Consider the following 15,891-nt stretch of genomic DNA (forward strand, 5'->3'; position numbering starts at 1 on the left):
TCAGGCTGTGACCTGACTGAGAGGCTAGACTCTGCCCTTCATATCTTCAAGTTGGCACAAAATTATGCAACTATCACACTCCCTATCTCACATTCCTCATTGTGTATATGACTGAAATAGAAAGAGTGCCAGGAAACAGACCCTACTCTAGCTTCCTACCTTGATAGGGATGAGCTATGTTCTAGTAGTAAATCTGGATTTCCAATATAGATTATTGTTATGGATTAAATCCTGGCCCCCAAATAGGTATTACAATTCTAATCTCTTTGCCTTATTCAGTGTCCAGCTTTCACATGGATTTGAGGTCAGTGAAAACACCCTGACTTTAATCCTCAAAGTGAAATCCTTCCTCTTTAAGAGGTCTTTTACAGTAGATTGGCCCAATGCAATATGTCCTTTGATTTCTCGACTGCTGTTTCCATGAGTGTTGATAGTGGCTTCAAATCAAATGAAATGCTTGACAACAGGAATCTTTTGTCTATTTACCATATTGTCTATTGTGATAGTTTCTGTTTTCTTTACATTTCATTGCTATCCATACCAGAAATTATAGTTTTTGATTTTCATCAGAAAGTGCTTCAAGTCCTACTTATTTTCTGCATAGAACCCCAGGGAAGAATATGTCTAGTTTGAAGTTCCTAGGTGGACACTTTTGACCTAGTTCTATGCAGCACTTATTGACCCAGGCCATGTGCTATAAATGACTGGAACTTTAGACTCTGTTCTTTCGAGGTACATAACATCCTTCATAGGCTACATCAGAAGGATTCGATGTGGAAACCCCACTAACTGAACTATTGAAAGATTCTATAGGTTCTCTATAGGTTCTCTAGGTTCTCAACTTTGGGGTCATGACACCCTTGGGGGTCGAACAACTCTTTAACAGGGGTTGCTTAAGAAAACACATATTTCCAATGGTCTTAGGATCTGAGACATCACACCACGAAAACAATCTTATGGTTGGGGGTCACCACAACATGAGGAACTGTATTAAAGTGTCATGGCATTAGGAAGGTTGAGAACTACTGCTCTAGAATGATATTGACATGGCACGTAAAAAAATGTGGCCGAAGATCATCCAACAAAATTTCAGCAGTACACGGCCAGGGAGCTGCCAGTAGTTCAGGCTGGATTCAGAAGAGGATGTGGAACAAGGGCTATCATTGCTGATGTCAGATGAATCTTGGCTGAAAGCAGAGAATGCCAGAACGATGCTAACATGTGTTTCATCGACTGTGCAAAAGCATGTGACTGCGTGGACCCTAATAAACTGTGGATCATCTTGAGATGAATGGAAACTCCGTAATATTTCACTGTTCTCGTGTGGAAATTGTGCATGGATTTAGAGGCAGTTGTGTGACCAGAACAAGGGCACACTGAGTGGTTTCAAATCAGGAAAGGTGTGCGCCAGGGTTGTATCCTCTCACCATCCTTGTTCAATCTGTGTGCTGAGCAAATCACAGAGAAGCTAGAGTCTATGAAGAACATGGCAGCAGGAGCAAGGCTTATGAACAATCTGTGGAATGCAGATGATACCACCTTGCTCGCTGAACAGGAGGAGGAATTGCAGCACTTGCTGCTGAAGATCTAGGAGTGTAGCCTTCAGTGTGGATTACAACACAATGTAAGGAACATCAAAATCTTCACAACTGGACCAATAGGTAGGTGATGTCATGATAAATGAAAAGAGTGAAGTTGTCAAGGATTTTGTCTTACTTGGATCCACAATCAATGCTCATGGAAGAGGCAATCCAGGGATCCAAAGCCATATCGCATTAGGTAATATGCTATATAACACCTCGGTAGAGTATTAAAGAACAAGGATGTTATTTTGAGGACTGCGGTGTTCCTGAGCCACACCATGGTATTCTCTGCTGCATCATATGCATGTGAAAGTTAGATTCAATAAAGAAGACCGAAGAAGAATCGATGCATTTGAATCAATGTGCTGTGAAGAATATTTGAAAGTACCATGGACTACTTAAAAGACAAACAGATCTGTATTGGAAGTAAGGCCAGAGCGCTTCTTAGAGGCAAGGATGGCAAGATTTCATCTTACATGTTGTTGCTAAGTGCCATAGAGTTGGCTCCAGCCCATAATGCACAACAGAAGGCAACACTGTCTGGTTCTGCACCATCCTCCCAATTATTCCTGTGCCTGAGCTCATATCAATCCACTTCATTGACGGCCTTCCTCTTTTTCACCGCCCCTCTCTGTTGTGCATAGTGTCGCTATGGGTTGGAGCTGACTTGAGAACACCGAACAACAACATAGATGCTGTAGATAAGTGTGGTGAAGAAACTGGGTGATGCCCTGCTATCCCAAGAAATAGTGTCTGTTTTCTTAAAGGCTTGTTTTCAAACAAGCAGCCATCTAAGTGAAGCATCAACTAAGTCCACATGGATGAAATATACTACTAGCCTGTGTGATCCAAGGATTGTAAATTACAAAATCAAAATAAGGAATGGTATCAGCTTAAATTGTGAACACCTGCTTTGCAGAAGGCTATGTATGATGGTGGAAGTCCAAAATCCATTTGCAGGGTCCACACAACGAGTAAGGCTCTGGTGTATCCCCTTTGAGCATAGATGAAGGTTGTGAATAGTCATATAAGTAGACAGGGAATCTATGATGGCCATTTAAATAAAAAGTGCAAGTGAAACATAGCGTTGATTAAGCCTCAGGTGAATGCCTTCCGAATACAGACCTGGGATCTGAGTAGCTTTGGTAACACGCAGAGTACTTCGGTAAGTGGACAATTGCAGACAGTCGGCTTAAAATTAGCGCCTTAATCATTTGTTCTATCTTTTGATCCATTTAAAATATGTTCTAGTTTTAATTCTGCTTTCTTTTGGATTGAAGTTTTTTTAAAATGTTTTACTTTGTTAGTTTAAAAAAAGTGTTTTCTGTATATGAAATCCAGGAGAGATAAAATTTTTTAATGTTTTTATTTTGCACAATTTTTAAATTTTAAAAATCATTTTATTTGGGGCTCATACAGCTCTTACCATAATATATCCACCCATCCATTGTGTCAAGCACATTTGTTGCCATCATCATTTTCAAAACATTTTCTTTCTACTTGTGCCCTGGGTATCAGCTCATTTCCCCCCTCCCTTCTCTGCCCTCCCTCCCTTACAAACCCTTGATAATTTATAAAGTGTTATTGTTTTTTCATGTCTCACACTGATTGATGTCTCCCTTCACCCTTTTTCTGTTGTCTGTCCTCCAGGGAGGGGGGCTATATGTAGATTATTGTGATCAGTTCCCCTTTCTCCCCTGGCACCTTCCTCTCCACTCCTGGTATCCCTGTTCTCATTGTTGGTCCTGAGGGTTTATTGGTAGAATAGGCAAATCTATAGAGTAATTGGGTAAATAATTATCCTCAGGGAAGGTTGGGGGAAATGTGAGTAATGATGATACAAAAATGAAGAAAATATTCTAAAATTGATTGTGGTAAAGATAGTACATTTCTAGATGTTTTTGAACTATCGAATTGTATGATATGTGAATTATGTGCCAAGTGAACTCTTTGAAATTGTGATACGGAAGTTTAAATTGAGTCTGATTTGAAATAAGAACAGTAGACGACAGGATGTGCCCAAGTTTGCACAAATGTCAGCCTAATTGCAAAATTCTCAGTTTCTGTACTCTACAGCTTTTTAGAAAAACCACAAGCAGCTTTTTGGAAAAACTGCAAGCTAAAGATAAGGCAAAGTTCTGCCTTAAAAAAAAAAAAAAAAGACACCCGTCTGTGTTAGGCCTATAAAAGTTCGCTCCAGGTCGAAGCTTGGGGTCCACACTCGGCAGAATCTGGTGTGGTCCCTCAGCGCTGAGTCTGGGTTTGAACTCAATAAACCTCTCTAAGCTGTACTCAGTCTCTGCTCATTTGGTTTATTCAGCAACCTGCTTACAACAGAAACATTCGGCTATTTACCGAGAGTTCTAACCAAATCTCCAAATTTAAACCATACAGTTCCAGAAACTAGGCAGAGTGAAAACTACCTTTCATTGACCTTGCTAGGAGATCAGAAGTGACTAGGGTGGGAAGGACTTTCTTTCAAGGCCGTGTGAATCTAAAGACGGATTACACACTCACTTCCAGGCGCTAAGCCAGCCCCAGGCCAAAGCACGTACTCTAACCCGAACTCTAACGGGAGGGCGCGCCGCCGTCCGCGACTCTCTAGCCGCAGCCTGCTCTCTATGGTTCGCCCAACCACCTACCCTAACCCGAACTCTAACGGGAGGGCGCGCCGCCGTCCGCGACTCTCTAGCCGCAGCCTGCTCTCTATGGTTCCGGGGCGGCTGCGAGTCCTGAGTTTGAAAACGGCGGCGGGAGGATGGCGGCCATGAGACCCGGTTTCTCCGGAGCGGGCGGGCGCTGGGGCTGTGGTCGGCTCTAAACGGCCGGGAAGGGTTCACGATGAACCTTCCCCGCCGGAGGGGGAAACGGCGGCGTTCAGCATCCAACTCGGACTCCTTCTCGGGAAGCGGCGGCGATGGCGGCGACGGCGCCCAGCTCCCCTCAGGTTCCGTACTGAGCCCGCCTTTGGGCTTGGGCCCAGGCCGCCGGTGGGCTGCGGCGGCAGGTATTCCCGGGACCTGGGGGCAGCGGGGTGCGGTGGGCAGCGCCCCTGGGCCGCTTGACTGGAGGTGCCCGGAGGACTTGTTGCGTGGAGTTTGCTCGTCTGCAGGGTCTGTTTGCTTCCATGCTCCTCCGTGACTGGCCTGGAGCAGCAGGTCACTCTGGATGCAGACCAGCTTTCTGCCCTTGCTCAGTGACCGCCAGTAGTGCCCTGCGAATGGCATCAGAGGCTTTCGACTGTCACACGAACAACTTCAGAGTTCGGCACGTTCCAGACGTTCTCATTGCAGTCTCTAGTCCTTCTCAGGGATATTTCCTTGTTCCGGATTTTGGAGTTTGGAGCCAGGCATTACCTGTTTGTAGCCCAATGGAAGGCATTGGTGATGCTGCCTTAGATTAGATGTCTTTCCACTAATGCTTTCCTAGAATTGTTGGCCCCATTCATTACCTTTGGGTTGTGTGTCAGCAAAGGATTAAACATTCCATAGAAACTCCCCTAACTTAACTCTATAAGGTTTGCAATTCATTCCTTCTTGCCCTTGATTATTTTAATACTCCTATAATTGGCTTGTTTGGGGTTTCTAAGAAACTGCTTTTGTTACGTTTAGTTAAACAATTAGCAGTCCTGGTGTAATGGGTCTCTACTCCAGTACACAATTACAGTCTGGGAAACTGAAAGGGGCAGGTCTACTGAGTTCTAAAGGTTCGCTTTGAGCTACAATCGATTTCTTGGCTGTCATTTTGGAGTTGATTGGAATTTAACAATTGTCTAGAGTACTGTCCATACTGTGCTTGAACTTGAGCCCCGCAGGTTGGAAGGAACATGCAAGCACATGTGCTTCGCCAGTGGTGCAGAGCCAGTCATTGGGTTTGATCTGCTGTTCCCGGGATCACCATGAGTTGGACCCAATTAAGGACACTTAACAACAATAATCAAACAGTTCCTATTGTTAGTTTCTGATAAGCTCTTCAAATTCAAGATGTGTTTAAATAGCCTCATTCCAACATAGGAAGCCCAGTACAGTTCTGTTTGACTTTTACAAACAATTAATCACTGTTTTCTTTTTTCCTGAAAGAGTCATGCAAACAGACACTTCCTGAGGACCAGATAGACAAGCTACTATTGGCAAATTGGGGACTTCCTCAAGCAGTGCTGGAGAAATATCACAGTTTTGGTGTAAAAAAGATGTTTGAATGGCAAGCAGAGTGTCTTTTGCTTGGACAGGTTCTGGAAGGGAAGAATTTAGTCTATTCAGGTATTCAGATTTGTGCACTTCACTATTTCACTATTTTAGGACATTTGAAATATAAAAGGTACTATTGAGAACACTGAATTTTTTAAAGGTTTATGACTCCATACTGGATAAAATTTGAAAATGTATTTGAAAATAATTATATGCACATTTAACTTAATTCCAATAATGTGACTAGCACAGGGTCCGGGTGGGGGATCAAAAAAAACTCACTAGAAATGGACAATTCAGTTTGCCATTCTGCTCAAGAAATGCATGTTTCAGAATGTTTCAGTTACTGGGTGCAGCTCGGAAGAAATACTGTAAGTAGTGCCATTAATGAACAGGAATGCATTTCCTTGAAACTTAGGAGGCTCAGAGTTTCAATTCCGGGCACCAGTTCATGAGAATACTCTCCGCACGGGGAGAATGACTGTCTCTTTTCAACTTCTGTTTTTGGATCCATCAAGCTATCATGGGCCTTGGCATATATCTGCTGTATAATATTTTTTTTTTAATTTAAAAAAACGAACCAACTCCCTCTCCCCCAACATGCACACTAATATTATTACCTCATTAGCCCATTCCAAATGGGATTATAACCACAGATATTATTCTATTTGGGAATGGGATTATAGCAGCATGATAAATGGAGAAAAGATTGAACTTGTCAAGATTTTCATCTTCCTTGGAGCTACAACCAATGTTCATGGAAGCAGCAGTCAAGAGACCAAAGGTCGCATGGCATTGGATAAATCTGCACAAGATCTCTTTAAAATAGTGAAAAACAAAAATGTTACTTTGAGGACTAAGGTCCACATGACCCAAGACATGGTATTTTCAGTTGCCTCAGATGCATGTGAAAGTTGGGTATTGACTAAAGAAGATGAAAGAATTGATGCATTCGAATTATGGTACTGGTGAAGAATATTGAAAGTGTCATGGACTGTCAAAAGAACAAAGAAATGTGTCTTGGACGTACAGTCAGATTGCTCCTTACAAGCAAGGATGATGCAGCTATATCTCAATGCTTTGGACATGTTGTCAGGAGAGACCAAGCTCTGGAGAAAGACAGCCATCATGCTCGGTAAAGTATAGGGGCAGTGAAAAAGAAGAAGGCTCTTGATAAGATGGATTGACACAATGACTGCAACAGTGAGCTCAAACATAATTGTGGAGCTGTCAGAGGAGCAGCTGGTGTTTCCTTCTATTGCACATAGGTTGCTGTGGGATTAGAACTGACTTTGTGTCACCTAACAACAACATAGGGGTTGGGAACAAGTCTTGGCGGCTCTGTTGGGCAAGCATTGGACTCGTAACTGCAAGGTTGTTTTCCAGCTGTGCTGGAAACCCAATGTAGAGAATCTATAAATGGGAATTGACTAGGAGTGGGTTTGATTATGGGTTAGGGTTATATACTTTGGGAACAATTCAAGCTGTAACAGAGTGATTGCATGATGGGAGATATGAGTCTACCACTTAATTTTAGTTGCTTTTCAGTGTGTGACCATTATGCTTTGTATATAATAAAGCGAGGAACTGTTAGTACAGGGTTGTATCCACAAAATCACATGTAATTTACAGAGGATTGATAGCCACTTTCAGCAGAAACTTAGACATCCACAATTTTTAACTTGTGCTTGGTACACTGAGTCCAGAATCTAACCGTTGAGTAAGATGTACTTTGCCTATTCTGAGAATAAGGAAGTTATATAAATAAATGAAATCATAAAATGTGTCTTTATTTTTTAAAGCTAGCTTGTGTGTCACACAAGAATTTAAAAATCAGCTTCAATGTTACGTTGCTTCTTTCATAACCACTTGGACGGACGAGTGCTTAGGTCTGATAGATAAAGAGTCTCCCTGCCCGCTCCGCTTTCTCCTTCCCCACCCGCCCCTGGCCTTGCCATCCTCCGCAAAGTCTTTTCCTTTGTTGGGAAAACCATTTTTCTTTCTTCTTTAATAATGGTGTCATGAAATATTTATTTATGGAGCTGCGAGTATCTGTATACATGTTTTGGGGAGCTAGAAAACCTAGGACTGGATTGGCTGTGTTGAACTATTTTTAGAAACTTCACCTTGCCTTTGATTATGACTACTGTCTTTTTTCAGGTCCATTACCTTGGTTCAGTTCACTGCCGTCTCCTAGTAATTACGTAATAGCCTGGCAACTATTTCATCATTTTCCTCTAGTCCTTCCATGCTCCTGCAGCCAGTGATTTTTTTTTATCTTAAGATATACTTTTTTAAATGAAATACTTTTATTGGGGGCTCTTATATCTCTCACCACAATCCATCCATCGTGTCAATCATATTTGCGCATAGCTGCCATCATCATTTTTTTTTTCTTGCTTCGTCTGGCTGGCTGCCCACTCTGGCCCGCCATTATCATTTTCTTTCTTTTTTAATCGTTCTGTTAGGGGCTCATACAACTCTTATCATCATTCATCCATACATCAGTTGTGAAAAGCACATTTGTACATTCATTGCCCTCATCATTCTCAAAACATTTGCTCTCCACTTAAGCCCCTGGCATTAGCTCCTCATTTTTCCCCTCCTTCCATGCTCCCCCTCCCTCATGAACCCTTGATAATTTATAAATTATTTTATCATACCTTGCCCTGTCTGAAATCTCCCTTCACCCACTTTTCTGTTCATCCTCCAGGGAGGAGGTCACATTGTAGATCCTTGGAATCGGTTCCCCCTTTTCAACTCTCTCCCTCTATGCTCCCAGTATCGCCACTCACATCACTGGTCCTTAAGGGATCATCTGACCTGGATTCCTTGTATTTCCAGTTCCTATCTACTAGTGTACATCCTATGGTCTAGCTAGACTTGCAAGGTAGAATTGGGATCATGATAGTGAGGTGGGTGGGGGGTGGGAAGCATTTAGGAACTAGAGGAAAGTTGTATGTTTTATCATTGCTACATCGCACCCTGACTGGCTTGTCTCCTCCCTGAGGCCCTTCTGTAAGGGGATGTCCAGTGGCCTACAAATGGGCTTTGGGTCTCCACTCCGCACTCCCCTTCTCATTCACAATGATAATGATTTTTTGTTCTGATGATGCCTGATCCCTTCAACACCTCGTGATCGCACAGGCTAGTGTGCTTCTTCCATGTGGGCTTTGTTGCTTGTCAGCTAGTTGGCCGCTTGTTTACCTTCAAGTCTTTAAGACCCCAGGCGCTATATCTTTTGATAGCCGGGCACCATCAGCTTTCTTCACATTTGCTTATGCACCCATTTGTCTTCAGCAATCGTATCATGGAGGTGAGCACACAATGATATGATTTTTTGTTCTTTGATGCCTGATAACTGATCCCTTCCGCACTTTGTGATCACACAGGCTGGTGTGTTCTTCCATGTGGGCTTTGTTGCTTCTGAACTAGATGGCCGCTTGTTTACCTTCAAGCCTTTAAGACCTCAGACGCTGTCTCCCATCATCATTTTCAAAGCATTTTCTTTTTTATAAAGGAAAAGTACTATCTTGTCATTCCTCCTCACAAAATTCATTAGTTTTAATGCTCTCAGGATGAAGGCTAAATTGTTTACATGGTTTGTGGCAATTACATAATCTGTCGACTTGAGAGGGGTAGAGTCTAGTCTGTCAATCAGGTCGCAGCTTGATGACCTAATTTGGAGTCACGGAGATAAATAATTCCCTGGAGGCCAGCTATAGCTCTGCTTCACATTTCTTTTGACAAGCCCCATGGAGCTACATTGATGGAGCCAGAGCCCTGGAGCTGGAGGAGTCTTGTGGAGACCCACGCCAGTGCTGAAATTCTTTCACAAGACTTTTCACCCACTGGCCTGTGATCTTGCTTTCGATATCATTGCATGTGCTGCATGAGTCTAGAAGAATTCATGCACTAGTATCGGACAGCTGTATAATATTGGACTTATGGACTCGATCTGAACTGGGCTGGGGTGTTTTCTTAATATACAATTACTCTTTATATAAAACTTTTTTAAGGCATTGTTTATTTATTAAATGTTCTCTGCCAAGATTTCACATTAGCTTAAAATTCAATTCAGTCTTTGTATTTCTCCACTGACACCTTCTCCAGCAAGCGCACAGTGAACCCTAGGGTGAACCTCTTTGCTCTCTGGGTGAGCCAACTCAATGTTAAGACTGCTCTGCTATAAGGTAGAAAGCTCCTAACTCAAACGAATGGAAAATGGAGTGAGACTTCTGCAAAGTGCACTTTAAGAGGAGGTACTTTTTGCTTATGAAAGGATACCAGTGAGTCGAGTCCTCTAAGAATCACAAAAGGGAGTATTTTACAGTGAAGCACGTGATTTGGAGTGAAGAACTGGGCTGGTGCTCTGCTGGTCCAGGCTGTTAATACTCTTCTTGCTCCTCCTGCGGGCCCCCTTCATCTGGTATCACAAAGCCTTCATCTGTGGCGTATGTCCACAATCCTCTGCAGCACGGGGTTGTTTTCCCCCTCGTTCTCCTGGCAGACCAACTCAATGTTCCTCAGCCTCCCAAAGTAGAAATCTCTCTCCTCCAGATCTTCAACAGTGAGCTTCCGCTCGTTGACCTGCTGCATCAATTCGGCTGCCTCGTCATCCCCGTTGCCCACACCCGGGTTCTTCCTCGCCATACCCGGGCCGGGTTTAGCAGGCGCAGCAGTTCTCTGGGTTGCAGTGGGCCTCTGTGGGGCTGCACTGCTAGTGCTCCGACGTTTGTTCATTTATTCAGAGCTGGAGCAACAAGCGAAGGGGCCAACGCCGTTTCCTGGCCTTGTCTGGCAGCTACAGGGTCATAGTCTTTGCCATCGTAGTTTGCATCAAAAAACTTCTTGAACCCCGGAACAAATTCAAAGTTGTCCTGAAACTTCCCTTTTACTAATTTGTCCACGGGAATGATTTTGTCAACACCCATCCTCTTAAAACCTGCCTGTAGTATTTTGAAGTTCTGAATGTATTCGTGTTCTAGCTTAGCCTGGAATTTCACTTTCTTCAAGGCAATGGAGCCAGGAAACAGCATGTCCATAAATTGGCAATAAGCAGCCCCTGAGCACAACTGTTCGATCTTTGTCAGATTCAACTGCAGGGAGTCATTGATCCAAGCCAGCATGTCATGTCGACTCAGGTTATCGCTGGTGACTGACGTCGAGTAGACATTCACTGCCATCGTCGGCTCTCAACTGAACCTCGTCCAGTGCCGTATCCGGCTCCAGTTCCCATAAAACTCTTATACACATGAGTGTCTGAATTTGTTTCTCTAGTCAACCCAGACTAACACATGGTTAGGTTATAAAACCTTCCGTCTGTCCTTTTGTTCTTCTTTTGTTTTTTACTCCCTGACTTGTATTTTATGTTTCTAGTTGACTAATATACTTATATTCATTTGAGCATGTCCAACTTTCCCTCAGGCCTTTGGACATCTGGATTCTTCTGTCATTCATATACACTCTCTTCCTGTCAGTTCTGTCCCCTTTCCATGAGCCTCCTAACAATTCCTCCAGCCTTTATCTTTGCTTCCATCACAATACATTAAACATTTTCTTCTCTGTCCGCAGTGGTCTGCACATCTCTGTGGAGCAGGGTTTTTAACCATTTAGTACCAATGAAAAGGATCTTTAGGTATAAACTAGGTACTCCATAATATATATGTGTACGTGTATATATATATAGCATATAAATTTCTTTGAATATCTGTTTTCAGTGTGAGATTATTTAGGAAGGTAATGCAAATGTTTCAAATGTTAGTTGGGCATTAATGCTAGGTTTTTTAATGCACTATGCCAAGTATTCTTTCCGTGATAACCTTTTGAAATAATCACATTTTAGCACCTACAAGTGCTGGGAAGACTCTTGTTGCTGAATTACTTATTTTGAAACGGGTCTTGGAAATGCGGAAGAAAGCATTGTTTATTCTGCCTTTTGTCTCCGTGGCTAAGGAGAAGAAATACTATCTCCAGGTAATGTTTTTGTACTAAGTTTGAAATAACGAAAGGCCTATTAGTAGAACTTTGGCTTCCTTCATTTAAATGGAATTGTAAGGCAAGTGTAAAAAAAATTATTGTATCTTACCATAGCTTTAGGTTTACCATTTGTGGAGGGAAAATTTATTTTATTGCATATAGAAGGAAAAAGTAATTGATAAAAATTGGTATAAGTTGTAAACTTTTTCTTAGGAAATAAACAGAATACTTCAATTAATAGAATCATGCAAATTAGGAATAAAAATGTTGACTGAATAGTACACTAGACTGAATCCTGGAGAAGGAAGAGCACATCTCATTTCCATTGAGGGCCCCGTGGGAACACTTAGGGATGGAGAAAAGACTCCGTGGAGGGCTAGGTCAAGCTCTAGGCCTGTACTCTGTTCCCATGTTCTCTCAAAGTGAATAATAACAGTGACATTTAAATTAAATTTGTTGGTATCTAAGGCATTTTCACCAGCAATGCCTTATTAAGGAGAACACGTTTACTACTGTGATTTCTGTTCTGGACAAATAAGCCTTTGGAACGAAGAGCTCATAGTACTGAGCGTCCTAGAAATCCGAGTGCTGGTCTCTATTGTGCTGCTATGCTGTTAGCATAGGCACACGCCTTCCTGGGGCTTGTTTTTCAATTTGGAAAACGCAAATATTAACCACAGCACAGTGAGGTAACTCAGTAAACACTCAGAAAAAATTTTATTGAAGGAAAAACTCTAAAGTTTTGTGACTTTTAAACAGCTATTTCTGAGGCTAACTAGCAAACAAAACTGGTACCACATGGTAACACCCTGTTAACTGAGATCCAAAGACCCAAATGGTGAAAGGATCATTTTAATAAAAAGTAAATTAAAAAAATTAACACCTTAGTCTCACCACATTTCACTTTTTAAAGCTTTTCTTCAGATAAACATATGAAGAATATATATGGCCTTTAATGAGATAGAGAATATTTTCATGAAGTATAAAATTATTTCTTGAAGTTATTACATTGGCATTTAGAAATAGCTAGATTCTTGCTTATTTATTAGATAAAAAAATGTTAGTGCTGAAGTTAATTTTTACCCTCAAGGTCAGCATCTTGAACCCACCAGCTGGTTTGAGGGAGAAAGATGGATCTATCCCTGTTAAAGGTTGACAGGCTCAGAGCAGTGGTTCTCAACCTGTGGGCTGCGACCCCTTTGGGGGTCAAATGACCCTTTCACAGGGGTTGCCCAATTCATAACAGCAGCAAAATGACAATTATGAAGTAGCAATGAAAATCATGTTATGGTCGGGGGTCACCACAGCACGAGAAACTGAAAGGGTCATGTCATGAAGAAGGTTGAGAACCACTGCTATCTGTCTAGGGTGGTGGCTATGAGATGGAACTGATTTGATTGTAGAGGGTTTTGTTTATGTTTTTTGTGTTAACAGAAGATCTCTACCAAGTTTTGTTCACTCTAAACTTTGTGTTTTTAGTATAAATATGTGTCAGAGAGCCTATAGGTCTTGGCTGGGAGTAATTGACAGGAAACTGATAAATGTCCATTACTTATGTCTGTGTTGTGGGATAGAACTAATGTGCGCTCTGGTTTAGCATTCATACGTTTCACATTATCTTTATATGTGTTGTTTCTTTTACTCAATGCAGAGCTTGTTTCAGGAAGTAGGAGTAAAAGTAGATGGTTATATGGGCAGTAACTCTCCAACAGGTCCTTTCTCTTCCTTGGATATTGCCGTCTGCACAATTGAGAGAGCCAATGGTCTGATAAATCGCCTCATAGTGGAAAATAAGATGGATCTTTTAGGTAAGAAAAATAAGAAACTAAGCAAATACTTTTATTTGATGGAATGAAGTGGAGCTGCTATTGTTTTTATTTATTTTTCTGTTGTTTGTGATGTACTTATAGAGGCAAGAATTGGCTTCTGTAATGTTAGGATCCTATTACAGGATAAATTTTGTGTCCTGTTGTTATTGTTTGTACTACCTTGCCATTTTTGTACTTTATAAATATAGGGGATATCCTTGAGCTCTTAAATGATTTATTGTTCCTTCACTGGTTAAAGTTTACAGTGAAGAAAAGGAAGCGTACAGGGAGTGGGTGGGTGAGCTCCACAATCTGTGTATGTATATGTATTGTCATACTCCGGTGATAGGATATCCAGGTTATGCCTGGACCTATCAGTTACTCATCTTGCAGGGAAACAGGAGAGTAATAAAAACTGACACTGTATTTGAGCTTGGGAATCCAGGAAGGTTTGCAGTCTTTATTTTCTCAAACCAAAATAGGAATCCCCCCACGTAGAGGTATCAGTAAAAATAAAATGGCTGTATCAACAACAGCAGCGGTTCACTTAGCTCCTGAATTAAAAATAACATAGTAAAGTTGGAAAGGAGCTGAGAATCAGAGTTCAGTGATACACAGACTCTTTATTAAATGCTTTCTAGAGAAAAACTACATGCATCAGTTTGCATTCGAATGCTCTTATTACTGTGTCTCTCATTGGGCTTTTACTATTCTGAGGCTTGAGATTGGATTTTAAGTGTTTTGTCCAATGCTGCCCGCACGCAGTCTAGCACATGGCAGAAATAGTTTTAGGATAAATAAATGAATGTTGACATAACTCATCATGACTTGTAAATAGCTTACTGATAAGAAAAGGCATCTTATATATCAAAAGGAAATAGTCTGAAAGATCTTGATTTTGCTGGTGGGTATCTGTGGAAGAGCTACCAGTACACTTAGCAATAATAATGTTATGAAACATATAATTAAAGAAGCCATCAGTTGGTACAAATTTTTAGTAATTATTGAGTGATATATTGGATTACTCACTGGGCTGCTAAACACAAGGTCAGTAGTCCAGAACTACCATCTGCGCTCTTCGGGAGAAACCTGCAGCTTCCTACTTCCATAAAGAGTTACTAGTCTTAGACATCCAAAGGAGCAGTTTTAGTCTGTCTGATAGAGTTACCATGAGCTGGAATTGACTCAGTGACTTTGTTTTTGGTTCTGAATGCATAGACGAGGCCAGTTCTTCACATAGTGAAGAAGGATGTTATATTTATTCTTGAAGTAGGGGGATGCACTAGCCTCTTATAATCAAAGAACCACAGGATAATCTCTAAAAAGAATTTCTTTCTTCTTGATCTGAGTCTGTATGTCCGAGCAACTTGCTAATATGAGAATGGCTTCCCTCTTTGTTTTCCAAAAGAAAAAATCAATACACAGAATAACTGACATAAATGTCTTTGATATCTTGTAGTATATTTATTTCTACAATTTAGATGTGATTAAATAACAAGGAGTTTTTCCTGGGTGGTTAACCCTGAATTGATTTTTATCTAGAATACATGCATTGTAGTAATAGCCCTTATGACATCTGGAGCTACTTGGAAAAGATTTGCCCATTGTGTGGAATGCAAGTTTTGTAGTTAGAGAGTTGCATCAACATATTATAATGTTTGATACTTACTGTATAATATAGATATAATGTTGAGTTTTTTAAAACTCTTTTCAGAACCCTGCAATTCTGTAAAACGCATTATCTGGAAAATCTTTTTTAGGAATGGTGGTTGTGGATGAATTACATATGCTGGGAGACTCACACCGAGGCTATCTGCTGGAACTTCTGCTGACCAAGATTTGCTATATTACTCAGAAATCAGCATCTTGGTGAGTACATGAAATAACTGAATTTCCAAACAATGTTAAGAAAGTGCCATGTAAGTTAAAATGAGCAGTTAAATGGATTGATACAGGAGGGTAGCGTGCCAAAAAGAAATACTTCAGGCTGAGATTACTTTATAAGTATTCTTTATGTTTGACTGCTCACTTAACTTGATCTTGGTGTATAGACTTTTATGATAGATTAAAAAAGATCTAGTTTTTGTATTTGTCATGTAATTAACATGCATGTATAATTTAAGTCAAACCCCAAATCCAGTGCCATTGAGCCAATAATGACCCTATCGGACAAAGTAGAACTGCTTCATAGAGTTGCTGAAGCATAAATCTTTACAGAAACGGAGGAAATGGCGTGGGGCCCATACCTGACTTTGGCTACACACAGGAAGAAAATCCAACTCCATAGCAGCTTAAGACTGATGACCAAAAGGCAGAGGTCAGACATGCCTCTAC

The 15,891-nt window shown here is 41.2% G+C and overlaps 1 protein-coding gene and 1 pseudogene across 2 annotated transcripts in view; one reads left to right on the plus strand and one right to left on the minus strand.

Annotated features, from left to right (window-relative positions):
- Positions 1-4,313: 4,313 nt before the first annotated feature.
- The window catches only part of POLQ (DNA polymerase theta), a 118,200-nt gene continuing 106,622 nt past the window's right edge, over positions 4,314-15,891 (plus strand). Inside the window, exons 1-5 of one of the 2 annotated variants that reach the window (XM_075556349.1) lie at positions 4,314-4,590; positions 5,663-5,842; positions 11,616-11,746; positions 13,401-13,557; positions 15,318-15,426. In XM_075556349.1, the coding sequence (XP_075412464.1) occupies positions 4,425-4,590; positions 5,663-5,842; positions 11,616-11,746; positions 13,401-13,557; positions 15,318-15,426 (743 nt within the window). In that variant the 5' untranslated portion in view covers positions 4,314-4,424. The remainder of the gene's footprint in view (positions 4,591-5,662; positions 5,843-11,615; positions 11,747-13,400; positions 13,558-15,317; positions 15,427-15,891) is intronic. The other variant, XM_075556350.1, reaches the window with a different exon arrangement.
- LOC142454297 (microtubule-associated protein RP/EB family member 1 pseudogene) lies at positions 10,119-10,983 on the minus strand (annotated as a pseudogene).

This window comes from Tenrec ecaudatus, chromosome 8, assembly GCF_050624435.1.
Source record: "Tenrec ecaudatus isolate mTenEca1 chromosome 8, mTenEca1.hap1, whole genome shotgun sequence".
In the NCBI taxonomy this organism is placed as follows: domain Eukaryota; kingdom Metazoa; phylum Chordata; class Mammalia; order Afrosoricida; family Tenrecidae; genus Tenrec; species Tenrec ecaudatus.